Source organism: Echiichthys vipera (genome assembly GCF_963691815.1).
Source record: "Echiichthys vipera genome assembly, chromosome: 1".
Taxonomy (NCBI): domain Eukaryota; kingdom Metazoa; phylum Chordata; class Actinopteri; order Perciformes; family Trachinidae; genus Echiichthys; species Echiichthys vipera.
The window spans coordinates 6448227-6475594 of NC_139826.1; the positions used below are offsets into that span (position 1 = coordinate 6448227).

General features: G+C 41.6%; 2 protein-coding genes across 2 annotated transcripts; both read right to left on the reverse strand.

The window, feature by feature from the left end:
* Window positions 1-747: 747 nt before the first annotated feature.
* mtch2 (mitochondrial carrier homolog 2) lies at window positions 748-12768 on the reverse strand (the record flags this gene model as incomplete). Its single annotated transcript, XM_083918795.1, has 13 exons — window positions 748-1542; window positions 2359-2434; window positions 2518-2585; window positions 2686-2733; window positions 5369-5462; window positions 5791-5850; window positions 5943-5994; window positions 6139-6196; window positions 6968-7024; window positions 7112-7138; window positions 7736-7842; window positions 11471-11555; window positions 12682-12768. 13 exons carry the CDS (start codon window positions 12766-12768, stop codon window positions 1456-1458), a joined length of 906 nt encoding a protein of 301 aa, XP_083774921.1. The 3' UTR covers window positions 748-1455.
* A 3094-nt stretch (window positions 12769-15862) lies between these two features.
* Window positions 15863-21064, reverse strand: LOC310948155 (hatching enzyme 1.2-like; the record flags this gene model as incomplete). Its single annotated transcript, XM_083915186.1, has 8 exons — window positions 15863-15900; window positions 17201-17325; window positions 17431-17512; window positions 18148-18326; window positions 18413-18533; window positions 19809-19964; window positions 20052-20106; window positions 20987-21064. 8 exons carry the CDS (start codon window positions 21062-21064, stop codon window positions 15863-15865), a joined length of 834 nt encoding a protein of 277 aa, XP_083771312.1.
* Window positions 21065-27368: the final 6304 nt, after the last annotated feature.

Here is a 27368-nt window from a genome sequence, read left to right on the forward strand (position 1 = left end):
TTTTCTGGTTCTTTCCTCTATGACAGGGAACTGAACATCTTTGAGTTTTGAAAAACACTGAGCCACATCTTTGACCATTTTCTGATATTTCATAAACCAAACAACTATCGATTCATGGAGAAAATAATCAACAGGTGAATAATGAAAATAACGGTAAGATGCAGCATCCCTACACATCTGTGACGCTCAGCTCTAAGCCCATTGGTTCCCACTGTAAATCTTTAAAAACAGCTCAGTCATTTTTACAAAAGGTTCAGACATTTCCTAAAACAGCTGCTCACTGTAGTTTTTAAACAAACCATACTCAAACAGTGCATTTGATGGTTGGGGACTACTTTCAGCAGCGGATTTACCCACATTTGTTGCTCTAGTGTGTGTATTGGATAGCATCAAAATAAACCAGTGTGTTCATGTTCACACAGAGCAACAGTGTGGCTCACTGCTGTTTCTAATACAGTGGAGCTCTACGGCAGAGGAAGATGATGTATCAGGATCTGATACATGATTCTTGTTGGTAGATACGTTCACTGTTGGTTTGAGTCTTTTTATTTTAGTTGACCAAAGGAAACATTGAAAGTTGTGCCTTTCACTCAAACTACTGTATGTCCATGCAGCTCTTAGATCCATCTCCTTATCTGTGTGCTGGACCCTTTTTAACCTTTGGTGGGGTTTCCCATTTCACATACTTCTCAAGCTCTACACCAGGTATCTTCCACAAGGAACACAAAGTCAAAAAAAGCAGTTTTTATTTGGGTCAGTCAGGATGAGTTGATACAAGCACTTGGCTGCTGGGAGCGCCAAGAGACACTGGTCATCTCAGAATACCCTCCATGCCTCTGTACATCCAAACATGCTCCTGAACAACCATCCCCTCAGAGTCCTTTCCCTCCTTTCATCTAGCATTACCGCCAAGCCGTCAGCTTTATGATAATTAACATCAAGACAATACCACATGACATGAGGTCCCACTCGATCACTAACGTGAATTATTAGACATTACCACATGCAGACTGAAGAAGTGCTGTTTTCAACAATAAAATCCCATCACGTGGATGAAGGGGAGTCATTGTCGATAATCTATATTTAAAAAAAAAGAAGAAACAAACATGGCGAGGGCTTTGACATTGGTCATAATATTCAGACGGGTCTGACGGCACCAGCAGTCCTCCCATCAAAGTTTGTACATGTGGGTTTTTAAAAAGAGCCATCATGATCTTACAGCCCTGCTCATCAAATTTGAACATTTCTCTTCATAAAACAAAACCTGCTGGAAATTGTGTGTTTTTATTTCACATGATGGCAGGTTGTCAAGAAGAAGAATCCTCATTAGTAAACAAGTGCATACAAAAAAAAAAAGATTTAAGTGCCGACTGTCCAACCCCCAGATCAGGCAATGTTGATTTTTTTTTTCTGTTTTATTATCACAACTATGTTCAGCTCAGTTCCCTTGAGGCTTTAAAAAAATCTCTTCTGGTCAATTGCGTACATCTTTCCGGCCGGAAGCTTGCGGAAAAATAAACTGTTGCCTCTGCTCATGTTGCCCTGGTTTGAAGAGAAGAAACAAGTGTTTAGTAGAATGCATGCAATTAAAATCGTTTTCCAGCATTGCACACTGGAATTGTAAAGTAAAAGTGGCGTCTTGTCCTGTTATGTAAAAGTCTTTCAGTTTTGGAGTTCATGCTTTAATTTAACATGGCAAAATGGACGCTAAAAAAAAAAAGCAGGGCTTAAAGTCCAAAACCTGACTTGAATGAGCCTAACCTATCAGTCAGGGTTAAATCGGTTCCTCTTCTTCTCTGTTGTTGGTGTGTTTCTGTGGCAGTTACAGCGCCACATCCAGGCCTGGGATGTGTACTACAGCCTTTTTAGTCAGTTTCACAGGTTTTGGGTGGACGAAGATATTACTTTAGTCAAGGCCGTGTGGACGGAAAACTTTTTAAGAACGGCAGGTTGTTTTCGATCGTGTGGACGAACCCTTAGTCTGACAGTTAGCCTGACTAGAACCAGGTTAGTTTTCCAGCATAAGAGATAGATATAAAAAAAAACCTGTCTTGTTTGTGATGTGACATCATATCCTGACACTTCTCAAGTGTGTTTTCGCGACATGCCGTGGAGATTCCTCCTGCTGAAAGATCTAGTTGTGTGTGATCCCCTGTCACTTGTCAGTCAGGTATGTGAAAACATGACAACAAGACCTGAGGTTGTGCGGTGTGAACAGCTCAGAGATGTGACGACTCTGAAAGTCTTGTATTGGGAGCTTAAACGGACTAAAACCTCTGCATCGCACCACTGTAGTGCTTAATGTGACATGTGCATTTATCCAGTGTTGACAGGTGTTTTGGGTCGGGATGCATTTACCTCTCTGCTTAGATGCCTCCAGCAGTCCACCCAGGTGGGGTATACTGATGCATAGGGAGGCAGGCCTCCAGCAAGCCTGTGAGGAGTGGACACATAAGTATGCTTCATCGAACGCTTGTGAGGATATACAAACAACAAATAAAGAATCTGCCAACTCACCCGCAGTTATTGACAGCCATGAGGTTTGACACCAAAACAAAAGGGTATGTGAGCATACTGGCGAAGAACTGGAAGGAAAGAGCAGAGGAGGGACTTGATTTATCTACCAGCGACAAACGGACTGACTGACGTATTGATGATGTAGATGGTCATGTCTGTCTTACGTACCCCTGTCACAGCCTGAGAGCAGTTCTTGATTTCTCCTGTGTGACTCATCTGCACAGAAGAACAGAGTCACAGCGTTAATTCTGTATTTGAGCATGGACTGCTATGTCTTTGTCAGATGTAACACAACCAGGGCTGTAGTGATCAAAGAAACCTGACCTTGGCACGCAAGAACATGGGCTTTACGGTTTAGATTATGTCTAAAAATAATAATTTTAAGTTCCACCTAGGGCTGTACGGTATGGTCTAAATTTTTTTATCACAATATCATTTGAAGCACGGTAACGGTATTCTATCACAGAATATTAATTTACCTTTCAATTTCTATATAAATGCCAATGAATTACTGCACTGAAGTACAAGGTTGAGGCTCTTGTTTTTGCTTGCGTATTTTCTTTTCATACTACTTTATACTTCTACAGTTCAGTGGGAAATATTCTACTTTTTACTCCACTATATTTACCTGATAGTTTCAGTATTATATTACTTTACCAACTAAGATTTTAGCTTCACATCGATCGACACTTGTTGAGAGTAAACACAGGCGTCACAGTGAAGTTTATAAACCAATACTTCTCTGTCCATTCACTATTGATTTGCCGGTTTTCTGTGTCAACCTTTAGTTTTTTCAAAGTAGAAAGAGAAAGTGTGGTGCTGATTTAACCAGACTGAAATGATTGAAAGAACTACAACAACAGGCGTGGAGAGCAGCGATGCAGAAGAACGCAAAGAAGAACGCAGCGGGAGTGCACAGAGCGTTGCCTACATGAAGAATCAGGTTTGGGATGTTCTCTTTACGTGTCATTTCCTGCTACAGCTGGTGTCATCAGGACTATATTTTGCAATGATGACACACACAGACTCACAAGGTGAAAACAATACCAGCACTGCTGTAGCAATCCTACAACCCCAATTCCAATTAAGTTGGGACATTGTGTAAAACGAAAACTTAAACAGAATCCAATGATTTGCAAATCACTTTTCAACCTATATTCAATTGGATACACTATAAAGACAAGATATTTAATGTTCAAACTGATGTAAATATTTAGGGCTGCCCCCAAATAGTCGACCAAGCACTGACCGACCAAAAAATCCTTAGCGGACGAAATTTTCATTAGTCCATTGGTCCCATGAAAAAAAAAAAAAGCTTTTAATTTGAAGGGCCAGCTACAGGAGGTAGTGACACTCACTCACTGTCAGTTTTTTTTTTTTTTTTTTAAACAAGCAGGTCCATTCGACAAATTGGGGTTAGACAGTTAACAATTAATAGTCAATCATGTCGGGAAAAACGTCTGAAATATGGGATCATAAGAACACGGATGACCCCAAGAAGGTCTCATGACCTACCACCTTAAACATGTAAGGAACGTTAGCCTAGCTACCTGCCCATGTTCCCACAGTCTCCTTGCTGATTTTTTCTGACACATTCAGAATTAGAATCTGAAATGATTTGCCGGGGTCATTAACAGGCTGCAGACTTAAAGTAGTCGACTAATCGCTCTAAATGCAGCCACTGGTCGACCAAGAACTTTGTGAACAACTGTGTGAGCCAATAGACCAACAGTTTAAGAACAAGGTCTCTCAACGTACAACTGAAAGTAATTTAGGGATTTCATCATCTACAGTCCATAATATCATCAAAAGATTCAGAGAATCTGGAGAAATCTCTGCACGTAAGCAGCAAGGCTGAAATCCAACATTGAATGACTGTGACCTTTGACCCCTCAGACGACACTGCATTAAAAACTGACATCATTCTGTGAAGGATGTTCCCACGTGGGCTCAGGAACACTGAGGACAAAACCATTGTCAGTTAACACAGTTTGTCTCTACGTCTACAAGTGCAAATTAAAGGAAAAAGCCATAAATCCACACCACCAGCTTCTCTGGGCCCGAACTCATCACAGATGGACTGATGCAGTGGGAAAGTGTGCTGTTGGCTGACGAGTCCACATTTACAATTGTTTTTGAAATCATGGACGTCCTGTCCTCTGGGCTGAAGAGGAAAAGGACCATCCACACTGTTATCAGGGCAGAGTTCAAAAGCTTGCATCTGTGATGGTACGGGGGTATGTTAGTGCACCATTAATGCTGAAAGGTACAAACAGGTTTTAGAGCAACATATGCTGCCATCCAAGCAACGTCTTTTTCAGGGACGTCCCTGCTAATTTCAGCAAGACAATTCCAAGCCACATTCTGCACGTGTTACAAGTCGTACATCAAGCAACAATGGGAACTGATTTCACCTACAAATCTCCAACAATTAGTGCACCACACTTTGAGTTTTGTTTAAAGGAAAGGTGATGTAACACAGTTGTAAACATGCTCGTCCTGTCCGGCCTGTAGGAACGTGTTGCAGGCATCAAAAACAATAAAGTTTATCAGTTTGAACATTAAATATCTTGTCTTTGTAGTGTATTCAGTGAAAAATAGGTTGAAAAGCATTGGCTGTTTTTAGTTAAGTTTTACACAATGTCCAAACTTCATGTGACTTGGGCTTGTAGAATCTGCAGAAGGGTCTTGAACGCACAGAAACAGAAATCATGTATGCATATATACAACATATTTACCCTCCACTACAGCCCTGTAAGTAAATGCAGCCTGACTGGTGTATCAGGGCTAAGCTCCTGTACAGAATACAGAACCATCAACTGGACTAAGCAGTGTGAAAGAAGTGGTATACCGAGTCATCGATGGCGTATGTATTGATGAGATGAGCCAGCAGGTTACAAATCCACAGAGACAGGACGTCACCGAGCAGGCGAGGAATCAAACCACTGAGAAAAAACAAACAAAAAAACAATGCTGCCTCTGATTAAACATCATGCATAAGAAAAAAAAATAATCTGCTTCGACAAACAAAACAGACAACAGTGGCCGAGCCTGAGAACAATAACGATCACTTCTTTCTTCAGTCAGACACCTCTTTATCGATAGGAACACATGAGGTTATTTTTTTACTCAGATATGTTCAAACTGTGGAATTAGGATGCTTGAAGTGGCTTGTGCCTTGAAATCGTGTTCAAGGTTCGACCATCAAGGCAATGAACCAAAAGGCTGGTGTATTAAAAGACAGATTAAAAACACAAGCAGAATCAAACTTACGCAAAGAAGCCCAGGATGCCCTCTTCTCTGTAGACTGTGACGATGGAGTCAAACACCCCACTGAGAACAGAAGAAAATACATTTTTGTAAGTTTTAAACCATTTTCATGGCCCTTCTCATTTTGGTTTGAGTCGAAAACATGAAAACTTTACCTGTATTTTGTTTCTCTCCCAATAAACTGGACCATACATCGCAAAGTAATCACTGAAAAACAAGTCGGGGAAAACATACTTGACATGCAGACTAGTGTCTCCCCACACAGATTTGCCAGATCCAACCAAAACATTCAAGTGAAACACAACCTCTGGAAATATCACATGCATATTGCTGAAGACATTCGTGACGTACCATGAAAGGGATGTGTGACAATGGTAGCGCAGGAACGAGCGATCATCTCTTTGGTTGTCTGTGGACAAGGCAGAAAACAATCAACCGATATGTATGCATGACACATAACACCATATATTTTAGTGGATATCAACATTACAAACAACAGTCTACACACGTGCCTAATCTGATCCTCAAGAGAAAATAATGACCAGTGGGAGGACGTTGTCATTATGGTAGGTTATTCTGAGAGGCAGCGGATCAACAGAGGGTGTCTAATACATTTACAGAGAAAACTATCAAATCCATAAAAAATGGCAGTCCCTCATTATAACCGTAGTGTCTTAGCCAAGCCCCCACCACAGTGACTTCCTGGTTGATCAAATCAGGAAGTGCAAAAAACTGCAGTTCTCTGAGTGTCCACTTGGAGCAGTTTGCACAATAGAGCAGTTTCTCATTGACCCCCATGTTAAACAAGCTGTTTTCACAGCATCATTAACCCTGTTTAAGACCTGGTACAAAAAAACATTCTAGTCTGTATGTTTAGGTCATATCTCCAGGACAACACTGAGGGGGGTGCTTTTTTTTTTATACCAGGCTAGTTTTTATTTTACTGGAGGTAATAGTTTTTGAATAATTAGGGGCGTGGCCTCTTGACTGACAGCTAGCCACTGGCCCTCACTTCACCTCGGAGGTATACACAACCAGATGGACACCCCTCCCCCCAACGTCACATACATGCATCTGACAAGATGGCGACCCCCGTGGGCGAGAAGGATTGGATCAAGTTGAGGGAACGGACCTCGACAGTTATGCCACGTCCATTTTTTTATACAGTTTATGGTCTTACCTCATTAACAACGTACTGCAGGGAGCCCTCCACAGCCTTCTGCCGACCTCCCAATACCTGCACAATGAAACCTTAGCATCATCGATGTGTGACGAGTTTAAAGAATCATTTGTAAAAGTACCAACAATTAATCAAAGCTCTTACCTGAGGTATGCCTTGCTCCTGACATTTCTGTAAGAAACTAGAGGTTAACATGATAAAACTGACCATGTGAATAAAGACTTGGTGAGTTACATTTACATCCTGGCAGAGGCATGAGTTGATTCCACTCTAGTTACATTCAAATCAAAGCCATATCCGATATGTACAACCTATTTACACCAGGCATCAATATGCACCCTGGATGTTCAGACATCCGTTTGTGTTTAACTGCATACAGGGTAGATGTAAATGAACATTTTGCAGCAGCGGCCCGCCAAAATTATTGCCACAGCATCGTCAGAAATTTATGAAATGTCATGAAGTCACAATAACACCACGTTATTTTTTTCAGGTCAAGGTCGATTTTTCAGGGCTTTCACACCGCAAATAAAGACATCAACCAATCACATTGATTTTTTTACTTTCAGAGGAAATGCTTTCAGGTAGATACTAATGGCACTATATATTTATACAAGTGTTAGAGCTGCAACGATTAATCAAAAATTAGAGCCATCATTTAAAGGGAAAAAAAGTCAAAATGCTCTGAAATGTGAATATTTTCTGGTTTCTTTCCTCCTCTTCAGTAAACTGAACATATTTGAGTTGTGGAAAGTATATCAGCCCTACCTGCAGAACTCTGCTGTGCACAATGGTGCCGATGGAGCCGGCACAGAGCCTGGGACCAAGCCCGTTGAAGAGACCTGCTTTTCCATCAATCTTGATGATGTGTTTTGCTGAAACATTCGAAAAAAAAAAAAAACACAACAAGTTAGAAAAGGCCATTTAATAACAGTATCATGACCAGTAGATGCCTTATGAAACCACAGTCGTGTCATTTCAAACATACACTCACTGTGATCCCTGATCTCAATGGGACAATTTGTCACAGTAGGTCGTAAAGAGAGATGTACATACAAATAAACTTGTGGGCTGGTTTATCAGTTCATTTCTGCTTTTAACTCTACCATCAACATATTTTAAAGTGACCAGAAATAACCAGACTTGCAAACACTCACCGGCCACTTTATTAGGTGCACCTGTCCAACTGCTCTTTAACGCAAATTTCTAATCAGCCAATCACATGGCAGCAGCTCAATGCATTCAGACACGGTGAAGATGATGTGCTGCAGTTCAAAGCAGCATCAGAACGGGGAAGAAAGGTGATTGAAGTGACTTTGAACGTGGCATGGTTGTTGGTGCCAGACCAACAGCTAGGGTGATGCCAGCTAGGGTTTACAGAGAATGGTCCCAAAAAGAGAAAAGATCCAGTGAGCGGCAGTTCTGTGGGCACAAACGCCTTGTTTTAGGCAGAGGTCAGAGGAGAATGGCCAGACTGGTTGGAGCTGATAGAAAGGCAACAGTAACTCAAATATCCACTGGTTCTAACAGAGGAATGCAGGAGAGCATCTGTGAACACACAACACCACCTACTTTCTACAGAGAGGGAACAGCAGCAGAAGACCACACTGACACTTATTAAGCACCAGGTGCACCTGATAAAGTGGCCGGTGAGTGTATATATAAAAATAAACCTGATCACATTATGTCTGATTTTTCAAAAAGTTGCTTCAGTTTTACTTGACCATTTCATGCATGCAGTCACTCTTCATTTTCAAATGTGTTTTCTCAACCTTCCACTTTCAGGTCATTGTAGTACACATTCAGAATCAACTTGCAGAGCCTTAAAACATAGCTAATGCATCATAATGAAACACAGACTGGTTTTACCTAAACAAACATATTTGAACAAATGCTACCACGCAGGCTCCCCTAAGGAAGACTGACTTTTAAGGGGGACCAGGTTTTGTCAAGATAGTGACAAGGCGCTCCTCTGTGTTTTGCTTTCTAACTAGCTACCTGGCTTGATAGCTAGCTTGCTAATTCGGCTTTAATGCTACATTGTCACTAATCCTGCAATAGCAATTTGCTTTCCTATGCTGTGACAAGAGTGTGTGGATGAAGCATTAAAATGATAGTATGTATTTAGTGGCTAACAGAGTCCAAAGCAGTGACGACTCCACATAAAACGCAGCGGGGCATCAGCTTGACATTAAAGTAAATCACTTCCAGCAGACTTCAGAGAACAGCGAGGGCAAATCCGCATCACTGATCTATTTCAACAGAATTTTCTCTGGTTTAGCTCTGCTTAAAACACAATAACACTGAATCCGTCAGCCACCCTCAATTTTATCGTCAGCTGTTCAATTGAGTTTTAGTTTAGATAACAGGCATTTAAATGTCCCTGCTGTTATTAAGACATGTGAACTAAACAGACACACGTCTCGTTCATGGAGTCACAATGGTGCACCGCTGCAGACTGAATATAAGGAGAGCGGCATCACATCCTGTAGTTCTTTCTTGCCTCAAACTACATCACTGTCACATCAAATAACAGTGCTGGATGGAGAAAGAACAACATTTGTTGCAGCTGTGAATACAGCTTTCTCAGTCAATATAGCATGCAAAGAGGACTGTTTTGCTTCAATCGACTACATTTAACATCAACAGTAGACTGCTGGCAAATAGTCTGGCTGCAACTACTATCATTCTGGTGTAGGGGAAAAACGCTTTGGTGTGCTTGTATTTCTTTGAACCAATCACTGTCCTCTTGGTCGGCTCCAGATACAGCGACAGTGCCCTTGCAAAATATAAAGGGGAAGGGGAGGAGAATGCGGGCTAATATATACTCACTGGCCACTTTATAAGGTGCACCTGTCCAACTGCTCGATAACGCAAATTTCGAATCAGCCAATCACATGGTAGCAAGTCAAAGCATTCAGACATGTAGACATGGTGAAGAGGATGTGCTGCAGTTCAAAGCAGCATCAGAACGGGGAAGAAAGGTGATTGAAGTGACTTTGAACGTGGCATGGTTGTTGGTGCCAGACAGGCTGCTCTGAGTATTTCACAAACTGCTGATCTACTGGGATTTTCACACCCAACCATCTCTAGGGTTTACAGAGAATGGTCCCAAACAGAGAAAAGATCCAGTGGGCAGCGGTTCTGTGGGCACAAATGCCTTGTTTGAGCCAGAGGTCAGAGGAGAATGGCCAGACTGGTTGGAGCTGATAGAAAGGCAACAGGGACTCAAATATCCACTCTGGTGCCACTCCTGTCAGCTAAGAAATGGAAACTGAGGCTACAATTAGCTCAGGATCACCAAAATTGGACTATAGAAGATTGGAAAACATTGCCTGGTCTGATGAGTCTCGATTTCTGCTGCGACATTCGGATGGTATTTGGCGCCAACAACATGGAAGCATGGATCCATCCTGCCTCGTATCAGTGGTTCAGGCTGGTGGTGGTGTAATTGTGTGGGGGATATTTTCTTGGCACACTTTGTGTACCAGTTGAGCATTGTGTAAACACCACAGCCTACCTAAGTATTGTTGCTGACCATGTCCATCCCTTAATGAACGCAGTGTACCCATCCTCTGATGCTACTTCCAGCAGGATAACGCGCCATGCTATAAAGCGTGAATCATCTCAGACTGGTTTCTTGAACATGACAGTGAGTTCACTGCACTCAAATGGCCTCCAAATTCACCAGATCTCAATCCTATAGAGCACCTTTGGGATGTGGTGGAACGAGAAATTGGCATCATGGATGTGCAGCCGACAAATCTGCAGCAGCTGCGTGATGCTATCATGTCAATATGGACCAAACTCTCTGAGGAATGTTTCCAGTACCTTGTTGAATCTAAGCCAAGAAGGCAGAAGGGGGTCCAACCTGGTACTAGCAAGGTGTACCTAATAAAGTGGCCGGTGAGTGTAGGTGGCCAATGGCAGGGTAACACCAACAGTCTACGTCTGGAGAATTTTGCTCGGAGATTACCCTGACGGCTCCCTGGTACAAATCAGACAAATTCAAGGGACTGCAAGAGAGTGGTTTATGAACAAACTAAGAACTGGGTCAGTTTACGCAGGGAAATCATGTCCACGCAGGCAGCGCCCCTCACACAAACCAAGCACTAAAGTGAGAGCGCTGCTTGCGTGAAAGAGAAACTCCAGACTACATCTGGACATGATTTTACTGACACGTGTGAAAATGGCTTCAGACTATCATCAACACCGACTGGACATCCACATAAAAGGTGGCAACATGTCCCCTCTGAATACCAATAGAGCCAGATACATCAGATACAGTTTTCGGCTGTACTCCTGGCTGGAGTACAGCCCCGAAACTGTCAAGTAAGAAAAGGTAAGAGGACATCCTTTACCTACAACTAACTTGTCTGACAAGAAGAAACTCTAACTTTCAAAATGGATAAAGAAGACATTAGGAATACAATCGATCTACCAGAGACATTAAACATTATAGATCCCATGTCTCAACAGGGCTGAATGAGGAGTCAGACTTACCATAAGCAAATAGTCCAGGCAGCTGGTAGACTTGTCTGCCAAAAAGGTTCCTGCCCAGCGAGGGAGGGAGCGGCTCATGTCCTACCTAATAACAGACAATGAAAAGTGATGAGCAACATGCCCTGTAACTGACTGCACTTTCATGGCTCAGCGCCACAAACTGGCTCTCTCACTGGGTTTCTTTTTGTCACATTTAATCAACTTGTTCCTATTTTTGTCTCAGTGTGTTGTTCACTTTGCGCTAACGTCGCTCATTGTGACTTTAAAACAACTTTAACCGTGATGCTACACTAAGTTGTCTTACTGATTAACGTTGACATTTAGCCTAGTTAGCAACCGCTAGTGTTAGCTTACAAGCTGTTTTAGTGGGCCAAAGGACACCGGGCAGTAAAAGACACACGTCAGTGAATGACACTGGGATAACGTGCTCGCAATACAGTCATTAATGCTCCAACTGCGTTATTCAAGATAGTTTACGACCTTGAGCCGATAGTAAATGTGAAACTAACAGGACACATAACCAAATGTTAGCTCGCATCTGACCTTTTACCGTTAAACAGGTCAACAAAGTGTATGGCTCACTCAGGACATAGAAATGTGTGTGTGTGTGTGTGTGTGTGTGTGTGTGTGTGTGTGTTAAATTATTCTAATATGCAGCAACACAGAGGGTGTAATGTTTGAGTTTGCAGAGCTAACTGACGCTAGCTGTTATCTGTAGCATTTGGTTAAACGTGTCGCAAACTAATGGCTTACTATAAAACATAACCTTTGTACCGGGAATATAGGAGTCCTCGCACATTATGCATACAGAACATTAGCTACACATCAAACCAGTATGGACTTTAAGAACCGGTCCACACAGCTCACTTCCGCCCACTGCACAGTATTTTGGCAACAGAAGGTCATAGGGACAACAGACGGACCGTTAACGTAGCTGATGTTATTATCGGAACATTTGCTGCCATGTTTATGAGATATGCTGAATGACAGTGATTCACCAAAGGGCTTAAGTCGTGTTCGACACTGAACGCGTCCTTACTGACAAGCGAGACAACATTAAACTGCGCTATTTTCAATGGAGTTTGACAGTTTGCTCCTCGGGCTACTGGGCTAGTTGAGAAATGCAGTATTTACAAGTGTTAACAGTCACCAAAGCCGCTGCTGCACCGCTAACACCTCCGCGGCGTCTGCGCCAACACCGCCCCTCTTACCTGGATCAGGACTTTAATGTACATCAGAGGGTGGGAGAGGACGGTGAGCCCTGATCCCAGCAACACTTGACCACACGTGTCCGCCATTTTTGGAGAGACAGGGAAGCTAGGAAGTCCTCCTCTTTCGTCTTGCGTCACAGGAGGCGATGGCGCCCATATTTTATGTCATAATGGTGCCGCCATCTAGTGTTTCTCCCTCGCCATTTCTCCTTTCCTCTTAAATACCATACTACCCAGTACATAGACTACTATGAGGCGAGTTTTCCTTTAATTTTCTCCAAAACTACATGGCCCTTTAAAATAACTGAAGTACATCCATAGGCTGTCTCCTTCTGGGTAGTGATGGGCAAATGAGTCTTCATTTAGCTTTAGGAGCCATTTTTTTTATTTAGTCCACTAAATGGCGCTCTTTGTTCAAATGGAGTTGAACGTACTCTGAATTACCATTTATTGAGTCTTTTTCTGTAAACAAAGCTCCATCTCGTGGTCTCAACATATAGAATTAATGGGTCATGCAGGTCCCCAGGACAGGCACGCTCATAGTTCGCCAGCATGGGCCTTGGGCCAGGCGCAGTACTGCAGCACTCCCCTGTTTAAGTAGCGGTCCTGTGCCTGGAAGCATATTAGCCCATTCCCTCCGATTCACTCCCATACATGTGGGGAAGAGGAGATCTCCACCAAGAAAATTTAAAAATATATATATTCATAATTTTAGACCCTACCAAAATTGAGTTATGGGCAGGAGAAGGAGAGTGCGTGGCTTAAAAGAGCTGTAATGAAACACATCCAGAAGCTTAGATTCAGTCCATGCAAAGGTCCAGCGCAAGGCTCTGGCAGAGACACAACTCTGCTGCTCACACTTTTAAAACATTGCGTCCGATGTTTTTTTCTATAGATTATGTAGCAAACAAAGTAAATGGTACTAAATTGCCCGTTTCTTGCATAGTGTTTTCAAAAACATAATTTAGTTACTGTTTAGCTGTAAAAATGAGAAGGTTTGTCTGAGATTTAAGTTCACCATTATAATGCAAATGTTTGAGTCCATAGTGAGACTACCCTTCGAACCCTGTATCTGCATGAGATGGCACAAAATCTCCAAAGTAGCCCACATTCATTTCAGATCAATTTTATTTATAGTGTCGTAACATACCAAGAGACTCAAAACACTTTAAACAAGAGAGGAGCTTGGTAGCTGAAGGCTCTTAGACTTAGACTTCTCTTCATTGATCCCTTTACAATGACTCCCGCAAGGAAATTGAATTTCCAGCTGTTTACAAAAACACAAGGGAGGTATAAAAAATACAGTAGTGGATAACCAATAAACTCTTGGCTAAATAAATACAGAAAGTATAAAAAAAAACAATATCTCTCTCATTCTCATCTTCAACCGCTTATCCGGGGTCGGGTCGCGACAATATATAATATATAATATATATGAAGTAGATGAGATGTAAGAATACAGGTAAAATAAAATTGTAATTGCAACTCCTCAATTGTAAAATTGAGATGTTGTAGAGGATGATGGCCTGAGGGACAAAGGAGTTCTTAAGCCTGTTGGTCCTACACCTGGGCAGGAGCAGCCTTCCTCTGAATAGGCTCCTCTGGTTGCTGATGACGGTGTGCAGGTGTGTAAAGGGAAGAAGGCGAAAAGGCTGCAGAGAGAGTGGGGGTGGGGGCGGGGCAAGGGTAGCCTTCTTCTTGTCGAGGACAGCCTTAACTTCCCGCGTTACCCATGATTTGTTATTATTATGGCAAATGAGGCTAGATGGCACTCTTTGTTCAAAAAGAGTTGAACATACTCTGAATTACCATTCACTGAGTCTTTTTCTTTAAACAAAGCTCTATCTTGTGGTCTCAACATATAGAACTAATGGTTCATGCAGGTCCCCAGGACAGGCGCTCTCATCGTATGCCAAGGGATCAAGGGTAGCCTTCTTCTTGTTGAGGACAGCCTTAACTTCCCGTGTTACCCATGGCTTGTTATTAGGGTATACAGTGGCTGTAGGATAACCAGGTTGTGATCAGACTTCCCCAGTGAGGGGAGGGGAGTCGCTATGCATCCTCACATTAGCATACAGGAGATCAATTGTCCTGTTGTTTCTGGTGGGACAGTCTACAACCTGGTGAAAAACAGCCAAAGTAGAGTCCAAAGTTGCATGATTAAAGTCCCCAGAGATGATCATAAATGCCTCAGGATGCTGTGTCTGCAGCCTTGCAGTGACTACTGAGTGGGTCTTGTCACAGGCAGTGGCTGCTGTTGGTTTAGTCAATTGGAGACTCTTAACAGACTTATTGGAGCAGCCTGATAATAAGGAGTTGCAATAGTCCAGCCTAGAAGTAACAAATACACAGACTTGTTTTTCTGCATCTTTCTGAGACACAATGTTCCTATAAGCAGTTGGAAAAAAAGGCAGTCCTTGTCACTAGTTTAATGTCGATATCCTGATCAACGATAACACCCAGATTCCATACTGTGGTGCTGGAGGACAACACAACACCATCTAGAGTAATATCTTTTTCTCTCTCTTCTCTTGTAAAACATACTGCAAGTATTGCAAGAAAAGAGAACAAGAATAATAAAAACAATAATCTTCAGTGCCTTGTCTCTATAGGTCAAGAGTTAACCACTGATCAGATTCACAATTTAAAGAAAATATATAATGCAACGTTTGAAGATAATCTTGGACCTTAGGGGAAGATGAGGTGAGTCAATCCTGGCTCCAATCCCTGTGTGTTTTTACGCAGCCATAGACTGTTTCTGTCTTCATTTAATTGCCAGAAAAACAACAGTCTGCTACTGTTTAGTCATCAGCATTATTTAATTCAAAAGAACGCACATTTGTTGTCGTTTATTATAGTGAAATGTGAAAGTAAAAGTGAAACTACAATTCTAAATGTACCATCAGATATTGTCAAAAAAAGATCCAAACTAAACACATTTATGTTCAAACAACAAATACTTTTAATAAGATGCCCTTATCAGAAATCAGAAATCACATTTCTCAGTAACCCTCTGCCTGACACGTGTGACCGCACAGCACCAACTTACACCTGCCCTGCACCTTCTGCTGTCAGGCGCTCACTGCCCAGGATCAGAGAGTTTATTATTTTCGCATGTTCACGATGCAATTAAAAATAATAAAAAGTCCAAGAATGTACTTGGAAAACATACCTGCATTTTCTATTTTGTCCCGGGCATGGAGTAGACAGACGGCAGGCCTGCTTAGAGAAAAAAGAAAGGTTAGATATAGGTCTATAGTTGGCTAGTACCTCTGGATCAAGACTGGACTTTTTCAGATGTTTCGCGATACTTATATTAATTCATGGGTTTGTGAGATATTCAAATGCTAAAAGAGGATATTTTTCTTGGAAGATTAAAAAAGGCGGAGTTTGCATGTTCTCCCTGTACCTGCGTGGGTTTTCTCTGGGTTCTCCGGTTTCCTCCCACAGTCCAAAGACGTGCAGGTGTTCGGTTCATTGATGACTCTAAATCACCCGTAGGTGTGAATGGTTGTCTGTCTCTGTTTGTCTCTATGTGCCCTGTGATAGACTGGCGTCCTGTCCAGGGTGGACCTGCCTCACGCCCTATGTCCACTAGGATCGGCTCCAGCCCCCCCTCGCGGTTAAAGACGGATGGATGGATTAAAAAAGGCTTGTGTGGTTTTCCAAATATTTAATGTCATTTTTGTCCATTCACCCTTCTTGGATCTTTAACGGCAGACCTGAGAAAGGTATTACCTTAAAGTCTTCAGGGACACTGATAAGTACTTCCTACATGTATTATAATTTGTCTATCCAGAATATATTTGATTTTTGATTGTGAGGTCCCTTCTGTAGGGGAATTCATTCAGGGGATCTGTTATTTATGATCACTTAAGAATATCTTCCCATCAGATTCCGCCCGGAAACCTCAACGATTTCTTTAAAAGTTGGATGAATTGCAGTTTCCAGCTCAACCTGGTGGGTAATCCAGCCTTGTTATCCGCTGTGCCCTTTTTTTGACCTGTTCGAATTTAACAGGTATACAGTGTATGTCACTCCATTTTTTATTAGTTCAGTGTGGTTCATGTGATTATTTTGGCTGTGATTAAGAAGAACACTGTTGGAGACTCCATCCAAGTGCAAGCTCCTCTAAGTTCCTTTAAAGGTTTAGTCAATAACTTTTTAACCATTACACCTGGCATCATACCATAAAGCAAACAGCTGCTTGATATAAATATACTGATTGACTGAATATGCACCTTTGAGAAAACAAAAGAATGAAAAGAGAGCACTGTGTTTGAGTCAAAGGAACTTTATAGCATGACCATTAACTGTTGTGCTGATGAGTTCACGTCTGCAGCTTCTGTTGTCCGGTGAGCTCGAGGAGACGGTCTTCCCTCTGATCCGTCCATCAGCACATCTGAACAGGCTTCCTCTGTAACAGTGAACATTACAGAGGTGGATTAGGTCCAAACTGAGTGCTGAATACAGACAGTGTGTACATATATATTCATAATGGTCTCATGCTGCCACTCACAGCAGCCGTAGAGAGTGTTGAGCCTGGCGATGTCATTGCGACTCATCTCCTTAGCGCTGCCGAAGGACACGTTGGCGTTAGGGATGGGGACCATGGTGGGCTGGTTGTTCTTGGAGAAGGCGTACCTGCAAGAGGACACAGAGCAGTCAGACGGAACCACAGCACATCCTGCACACACATGTTCAAAGACACACAGTCCGCAGGGCTGAAGTGAAGCCAGGTGTTCTCACTTGTGGTACTGCATGACAGAGTTGTAATCGTAGGGAGTGCCCTGGTTGAGGGTGGCAATCTTCCTGAAGTTGTGCTCCATTCCTGAAAAGACATGAAACAAGAATAAAGTGACATTTGTCTGGTTTGAAATCACTTTGACTGTGAACAGAAAGGAGTCCAGTAGCTGGACAAAGATCCCAATAAGCAGCAGAGCTCCTTGTTTTGGTCCTGATGGTTTTATATCCAGAAAACTGCATTCACACGATGAGCTCCTGTTTCATGGAGGATCAGCCATTTGCTCCAGTGCGGTGTTCCCCTGGCAGTGTGACGTTCAGGCTCTTTTTGTCCACTAGGAGACCCCAGGGGCCCACTGAATACTTACATTCAGTGATGGGCAAATGAGGCTCCATTAAACTACAGCAAATTAACATGAATATTTTCAAAGACCACTAGATGATGCTCCTTGTTCATTAAAGGGTTGAAAGTCCACTGAATTACCATTCATTGAGCCTTTTTCTTGAAACCAAGAGCTCCATCGAGTGGACTCAACAAATACAACTAATGGTTCATGAAACCTCTTTTGCTCCTCAGCAGTTTTCAGTGTTTTTGTTCAGAAGGTTTATCATGAAATTTTAAACATTAGAAAACAATACTCAGTGTCTCTTATGTGAACCGGTCTGCAGTTGACTCGGTCTCCTCTCTAATGTGCCATTGTGAGTTATAAAGAGCTCAATTACCAGACTGAACATTTTGCAGCATGACTCTGATGTGGTTGTCCCTGTCAGAGCGGGTCTGTTCATGGTTGAAGCCCAGAGCGTGGAGCAGCTCATGCTGGACGGTGCCGTGGTAAAGACATCCACGGCGGGCCAGAGACACCACCTGCTTACCACCACGACGGCCAACGTAGGACCAGCAGCTGGAAAGGATCAGAGGTGAGTTGAAGAACAGTGAATTGTGAGAATAGCTGTCCACTCAAACTGCTCAACAACTTCACTTTCTTACCCGCTCTGGGACTCGATGCTCAGCCAGTCGCGGTCGCTGCTTCTGCTGGGCCTGAAGCGGATGCAGGAGAAGGAGGAGAAGGATTCCAGTCCACGGGTGATGATGGCCTTCTCACGGGAGGCTGGCAGGACGGCAGCACACAACATTTAGTTTTTAACCATCACACAGCACAAGATAAACACGGCGCCACGGTGGCCCCGATGTTTGACAGCTTTTCTATTCTAGAAATTGAGTTTGAAAAAGACAATCATTCCTTTGGATTGGAGCCCTAAAAGTGTTTAGTGAGTCCAGTTTAAATAAGAGGAGCTTCTGATGTTTTGTTGCTGCCAAGGAAAAAAAGAATCTAACTTTAAAGCAAGGAACCTCTGTCTGTCTTTCTGTGAGTCCTTTGGATATCTCCAGAACCGTTCATCTGATCTACTTCACACTTGTGTGTTGCTGGAGACCAAAGAGCATGCAGTGTTGAGTTGCTAGGGGGGACCCCAAAAAGTTGACTATTAGACTGCCAGTCTCACAGTCGAATTGTCACAAAATTTGGTTCTGAAACAAAGGATTATTCCATTCAGGCTCTGGATGTTCTGAATGTCTAATACATAAAGATGCTTGGTTTCTCCCAATAAAACATGATAAATAGCTTTTTTGGGAATAAATATAAGCCAATTAATAAATACTGTTGCTAAAAAAGGGAAATGTCTTTTAATCTATCTCCTAAGTGAGCAGGAATAACCCTCTCCTCCTCTCAGAATAATTTGTTCTATCCAGGATCCAGCATCGTCAGAGCGCATCTTGTCTGGGCTTTAAATCTATCTGTGCGTAAGAAATACAACAGTCTGCTCCTGTTTCATCATCAGCATCATTTACTCTGAATATTTTTCCAGTTGTTGTTTTTCATTATAGACGTTAATCCGACAAAGTCTGGACTCACGCGCCCCCGTCGCTGTCTGCTTCATGTCTATGGCTCACCACCCATCAGAGGGTTTTTCATGAGCAAAAAAGAAAAATACTATATCCTATAGGCAAGAGACGACAAATCAGATTGGACTATGAACATTTTGGGGACACCCCTACAACAAACTTAACCTTTTTGGCCTGTAGCCTTTAAACTGTACCTTTCAGAAACAACATTTTTTCCTGGATTCTGTGGGTCCATATGAATCTTTCCATAACATCCACACCCATTTGCGTTTTGCATTGTGTACAAGTCAGTTTTTTTTTGTTTTTTTTGCTACTCCTACATATCCTGAGCAATCGTCACCAAATGTGGTACAAAGCATCTCTGGGTCGAGCTGGAAAAAGTAACTCGGAACAGTTGCTTCTCTGGTACAGTCAATCTCCCTCTCAACAGGCAGCATTAACAGTGTATATGGACAGTGAATACTGTCTGCGTGAAACTTACAGAAGTGATTGTTGATGTAATAAGGAATGTAGACCTTCCCGTCAGTGAACTTGCCCCACTTGCAGCCTCGGCTGGTGCAGGGGTCGGCGTTTTTCTCGGCCTCGGTGTCAACGGCGATGTCTCCTCCGGTCAGGATGGGATCATCAGCAGAACGAACTGAAACACGTCACACAGCAAGTGAAAAAGCTGCTGAAGAGTCTCTGGTAGAAGAAGAAAATGGAGAGTGCAGCAGCTCACACTCACTCAGATTACTGTTGGCTCTCTCCAGAAGTTCAGAGACAGAAAGCTCTGAGTCCTCCTCTGCAAAGTCCTCTGCAGTGACGTCAACAACAACAACAAGGAGACATTTGACTTTGTAGAAAACACACTAGGAGCAACACAATCAGTCTGATCATTAGAATAGATTACACACCTGCCTGCAGGTTCAGCGTGGGATGAGAGGAGAAGAGAGAAACACATTAGAAAGAGATAGAATCACCAAAGTTAACAGAATATTTTTCAACAAAATGCTGTCTTAAAGTGGCATGTTCATTTTAAAACTGTTAGAAGAACAAAGAGATTATGCAAAAATCTTTTTTTTACCAAAAGAAAGCAACAGATTTAGTATTAAGAGTATAGTGCAAATTCTGCTGTAAGAAAACAGATATGGGTGGACACAAATATAAATATATATGTCTATATAAATATATATGCGTATATATATAAATATATATGCATTTATGTATATATATAAATATATATATATATATATATAAATGTATTAATAGCCTTTTTGTTTGACAAATTAAAAAGTAGATTAAAATATTGCTCAAAATTTTCTTCAGGAAATCAACTACAATGTTTTTTATTGCTAAACCTACATTCATGAATAATTTTTAAAAAGCCCAAATCATTGTCATCGTCTCTCTTATATAACATAACATTTTCCCATAATTATGTTTACAGATATATCTGTGAAGTACCTTGCCAGAATTCCTTTGTGTTTCAAAACAGATGTAAAACTGCAATTCATTTCAAAATTCTGGTTTAATATAATGATTAGCCCTGTAACATTTTTTACTCAACTCTTTAACCTCCTTAAAAAAGAAATCAAACCTCATTCATGATTAGATATTCATGAGGTAGCACACACGTCTAACATCGATACTGTGACATTGTGGGTCCGGTGACCATGCTACCTCATTGTCGGCCCAACAGCAGGCGGACAGTAGCAGCAGAGCCAGAGCGGAGAACCTGAAAACAGACATGCGAGCCATCCCAGCAGACCTGCAGGACACACACAGGAATCAGCTCTCAGAGGAAAGATACAACGTTTGAGTCTTAAAACACACAGCTGCTCTCAAAGAGCACACGTTGCATTCTGCAGACGTCAGACTCACTTTGGATCCTCTGTGTGGACTTGTGCAGTTGAGCGTTCACTCAGGGTTTTTATACACGATCAACTGTGTCGGTGAGCCCAAATAGGGATTATCTGGGGACTGAGAAAGCCAATGAATCAGCTAAACTCCCAGGCTTATCAGTCACATATGCATTTGACACTATAAGGGTGGGAAGTGGACATTTGACACACACAATGATATCTCTGATATGAGAATTTTCCAAGAACTATAGAAGGGATGAGGGTGCAATGTTTCCCAAAGCATCAAAGAGTGGTAGTGGCTGAATGAAATAACTGCCCATCTGAAGTGGGTTAGGATGAAACTTAAGGCAAGTAAGTGTAGTTGGGGTGAAAAGGGTAGAACAATATAACTTATTTATCAATTTATATATATATTTAAAAGGGGTAATACCCCTAACCTATTCAGGTTTTATGTGAGATAAGTAAAATGGTAGTATATTTACCTAATGGAACAATTGGAGCAGCATGATATTGTAACATTCCCAGAATGCAACATGTTTTGCTGGCTGTAGATCGCCTTAAGGTATATTGGACACATCTGGACTCTGTATGGATTAAATATTGATAATAGAGGCCTTAATACCAAAGGCCTGTATTTGTGGCACTACAGTATTTACCTGCCAGATGTTATAAAACACATGTGTCATAGGATCTTTGTCTGTGGGGCATAGATACAAAACAAGAATACGTGGTTCACAGAAGTCTTCTTCAGACACAAGGTGTCACTGCAAACATTGGCAGGTGGTCAAAATGTATTTGCTCAAGAACAAAATACAACGATTCAGTGCATAACAAAATCCCACTCTGCAGTATAGTTACAACTTTATAACAGCTTTAAGATGTAGCTACACATGCTAGCAGCTATGTCTGGGAACATCAAAATCCCATATTTAATTCAAAATAGACAACATATCAAACATTGAAACTGAGAATTTTCATTGTTTTCTTGAAAGTTATTTCCTCATTTAGAATTTGAATGGCATCAACATGTTTCAAATCAGTTTGGACAGGGTGATGTTCAATTCAATTCAATTCAATTTTATTTATAGTGTCAAATCATAACAAAAGTTATCTCAGGACACTTTACAGAGTAGGTAAAGACCACACTCAATGACTTATTTATGATTTACATAGACCCAACAATTCCTCTGTAGAGTACAGTGGCAACGAAAACCTTCCCTATAACAGGCAGGAACGTCAGACAGACCCAACTCTGTGGAGGACGGCCATCTGTCTTGACCGGTTGGGGAGGAAGAAAAGGAGAGAGAAAGAGAGAAAAGACACACAGATGGACAGAGAGAGACAGACAGACACACTTCCAGAGATGCAAGCAAAGCCTAACAGTAACTATAATATTTATAGTAATGTGAATATAACGTATATGTTAAGACAGTTAATACAACAGAATAGTAGAAACAAGCACAGCTAAGGTGACAGAATATGAAAATGATAATAATTATGGTGGCAAACATGATCAATGATGAGTAGTGGCAATAGCAGCTACGATACAGCTACAAATTTTATAGTTTATTAAACTAGTGATAGTATATATGAGTAACAGTGACAATAGCAGCAGGAAGCGTCATGTAGGACCATGGCAGCAGGCACCACCACGATCAGCAGAGACCTGCGAGACGACAAAGCACAAACAGCTCCGGGGAAGAAGCTGAATCAGTAACATGCATTGATGGGACATGAATGATTCAGACAGAGAGGAGAGAAGCTCAGAGTATCAGGAAAAGTATTATCCCCCGGCAGACTAGGCCTATAGCAGCATAATTAAGCAGAATAAAGTCTCATCGTAAGCCCTAGCTGTAAGCTTTATCAAAAAGGAAAGTTTTAAGTTTACTCTTAAATATGGGGACAGTGTCTGCCTCCCGAATAACATTTGGGAATTTGTTCCACAGGAGAGGAGCTTGGTAGCTGAAGGCTCTGCCTCCCATTCTACTTTTGGAGACTCTGGGAACGACGAGTAGCCCTGCATTCTCAGAGCGCAGAGATCTAGTTGGGTGATACGGTACTATGAGCTCTTTAAGATACGACGGAGCCTGACCAATAACAGCTTTGTACGTAAGGAGAAGGATTTTAAATTCTATTCTAGATTTTACAGGTAGCCAGTGCAGAGAAGCTAATACAGGAGAAATATGTTCTCTTCTATTTGTTTTAGTTAGTACACGAGCTGCAGCATTTTGGACCAACTGGAGACTCTTAACAGACTTATTGGAGCAGCCTGATAATAAGGAATTGCAATAGTCCAGCCTAGAAGTAACAAATGCATGAACAAGTTTCTCTGCATCTTTCTGAGACACAATGTTCCTAATTTTTGCAATATTACGCAGGTGAAAATATGCAGTCCTTGTTGTTAGTTTTATGTGAGAATCGAAGGACATATCCTGATCAAAAATAACACCCAGATTCCTTACTGTGGTGCTGGAGGACAACACAACATCATCCAGAGTAACAATGTCTTTAGCTATTGAATTTCGGAGGCCTTTGGGGCCGAGTACAATAAATTCAGTTTTGTCTGAGTTTAACATCAGGAAATTGCAGGTCATCCAGCTTTTTATTTCCTTAATGCACATTTGAAGTTTATCTAACTGATGGGTTTCTTCTGGTTTGATCGACAAATATAATTGTGTATCATCAGCATAACAATGAAAGTTAATGGAGTGCTTCCTTATAATATTTCCTAAGGGAAGCATATATAAGGTGAAAAGAATCAGTCCAAGGACAGAACCCTGTGGGACTCCGTGACTAACTTTAGTGTGCATGGAGGATTTGTCATTAACATGTACAAACTGAGATCTATCTGATAAATATGACTTAAACCAGCTCAGTGCGGTTCCTTTAATGCCGATCAGATGCTCTAGTCTGTGTAGCAGGATGTGATGGTCAATAGTGTCGAAGGCAGCACTAAGATCTAGTAAAACAAGTACAGAGACAAGTCTGACAAGTTTACCACTCTGTTTGACCACCTCTTCTTTTAACAGCACTGCAAGAGTTTGGGAACTGAGGAGACCAGTGTCTGTTGTTTTCAAAGTGGAATGTTTTCCCATTCTTGCTTGATTTTGGATTTATGCTGCTTAACACTTCATGGTCTCCTTTGTCGTATACAAAATGATCATTTCCAATGGGTGACAGGTTTGGACTGCAGGCCGGTCCTTTTAGCACCCTGCCTTTTTTACTACGGAGCCATGCTGTTGAAATACGTTCAGAATGTGGTTTGGTATTGTCCTGCTGAATTAAGCAAGGCCACACAGAAAGGCAAAAAACGCAGTGTCACAAAGCTGAAAGCAATACAGCTAATCAACAGTTAAGAGGAAGTATGGAGGAATTGAGGGTAGTAATGAATGTATTTTACACTTCTAAATAGCTTTATCTTTCACATACTCAGAATTGGTTATTTGGTGTTGATTCTATAAGAAATACTAGATAAGACTGAAAATGTCAAACAGCTGTCGATTCCCTGCTCTTTTTACTTTGAAATTGTAACGACTAATTTTGTCCTTTTACACACTTCTTACATCAATCAATCCATCTTCTGATTTCTCTTCCTGTTTACATCTGATGCCGTAGAAAACATACAATGCATTTTCCTCAGTTGCTCTTACATCAGTCGAGCTGTCACAAGACAAAGCCACATTATTTAGAAATGTCTTGGTCTCATTGTCAGTCTGTTGCAGCCGACTGGATTGCATAAACTCAGCAGCACCGTAGAACTCATGCACTGCCTACAGAGGATCATTTTAAAAAAATGTACTGTCATAATAAAATATTATAGTGACACAATTCTGTTTTCTGATCTTATTTATTTTGATTCCTTTTATATGATTTTTTATTTTGATATATTATAGTAAACTTTAGCTATATCTAGTGGGCTCAGAAATTACAACAATGGTGGTTCATGAGGCTCCATGAAGCCTAAAACAAACCGGCGACATTTTATATTTTGATATATTAAAGTAAAGTTCAATGAGTGAAGTCAATGAGCAATCCTGTTGTATAATCATGATCTCAATATTGACCAAATGCTCTGATTTCAGATTTCTTTTCATCATATTCTATATAGTTATATTACATGCCTATATGAATGCAGACTAAGTACCTTTATTTAATCATATCATCAGTCTGGTGTACTGTTAATATGGACTTGCTTATCTTATCTCTGCTTAATCCAATCTTGTTTTACATTCGCATTTGAAGACGATTGTGAGCAAACTACTACTACTTATTACATTGGAGATTGTAATTAGGGCAGTGTCCGACTGTTTGTGTTTTTATAACCCTAAGCATTTATCCAATGCATATTGTTCCTGTTTTGGCAAGACTTTGCAAGACTGTCTTTAAACCAAACACATATTGTAACTGTGCCCGCAAATTAGGGAAGTCACATAAACACAAAAACGGCTTTTGTAACTCTACACCTCTGGTTTTAACCACAGAGAGGAGTTGTGTAAATTCCAGGCACTATCCTCTACCTGGCAACCAAAAAAAAGTTGCATGAATGGCTTATAATTGATCACGTAAGTATCAGTAAGCATTGCAAAAAAAAAGGAGAAGAATAAAAGCCAGACTGGGCCTCCCTTTCACACAGTGAAGAAGTGAGGAAGTGAGGATCAGCATAATTTAAACCTTTAAAATGCACAGTGAAATTTAGCAGACAACTCAATTTAGGGTACAGTGCCGGCACGAACCTGAAGCCAGAGGGGTTTGATCTCTGCTGAGCCGAGTGACAGGCACTGGATAACCAACCCTCACCGGCTGACTGACAGCAGAAATCTACTGAACCAAAATAGTCTTCATGTCAGCTCCATTGGAAGAAATCAACAGTGTTTTACTGATTCATTGTCTTTATTTTCACGCCCAGCAAAGCAAGTGAGGGGAAGCCTGTGACACAGACTGAACTGATCATTCAATGTTGATACAGTTATTGTGTTCAAAACACATATACAGTGGGGATGGGGGATTTGGGTTGATATATTTGATAAAATGCAAATATATCTGTTCTGTGAGCTGAGTGAGTGGAGCTTCTAACCACGCTCTCTGTGTGAAGCAGAGGCTGTATGGTGACAGGTGGGGTCTGGGCATTGTTATTGAATTAGCACCACCGGCCGGGAGCTAGGCTAACAGAACACGCTACAAGATAAACAGGAGTGGGAGTCAGTGTTGAGAATTTTTTCTGGGAAGGGAACGGTAGTCATTCAAAAAAATTTCCTGTGTCTCTAGTGGAGACTACACCGACTGTGCGAGTCAAGTGCAGGCAGCGTTTCTGATCTATGATTGAAACTGATATTCAACACAGTACCATGCTCATAGACTGTAAAACACCGACCCTCATGGCCCGAGTCCTCCCGCTGCTCCAGATTAACATCTAGTGTATGTGTCAGAGATAGCAGGCTGTACTGCAAGTCCTGGTGCAAGTGCGGCTACTTAATTAGCATAACAAAGCTAACGTTAACACTATGTGTTCCTAAACCATCTGTTGTTCAGTTGATTGGAGAGCAAACCATCTTGTCACTTATGGAACCACCACCACACGAATGACCACAGTCCAGGTCGAGATGACGGAGTTAGCATGCTAATGCTAATCCTGACAACTAGCCTCTGGCCCTCACTTCTCCTCTAGTTGTCAGCTGTCACTCAAGAGACCAAGCCCCTAATTATTCATAAACTTTAACCTTCAATAAAATAAAAACTAGCCTGGTACAAAAAAAATCCAACCCCCTCAGTGTTGTCATGGAGATATGACTTAAACATACAGACTAGTTGGGTGGCCGGTGGTACAGCAGATAGTGCAGTCGCCCCATGTAAAGAGGCTGAAGGTCCTTGAGGCAGCGGCCACAGGTTCGAGTGTTTATATGTAAACATGCCTTAAACAGGTTTTATAATGCTGTGAAAACAGCCTGTTAAACATGGGGGTCAATGAGAAACTGCTCTATTGTGCAAACTGCTCCTCGTGGACACTCGGAGAACTGCAGTTTTTGGCACTTCCTGATTGGATCAACCAGGAAGTCGCTGTGGTGGGGGCTTGGGAGATGACACATGCAGAGTATAAAAGACAGTTAAAAACATTTCCTCAGTCCTTCTTCTACTCACATAATGCTGTTGTTCGGCTTCACAGGCCAGAGCTTATAAATAACAGCTATATCTTCTATTGATGA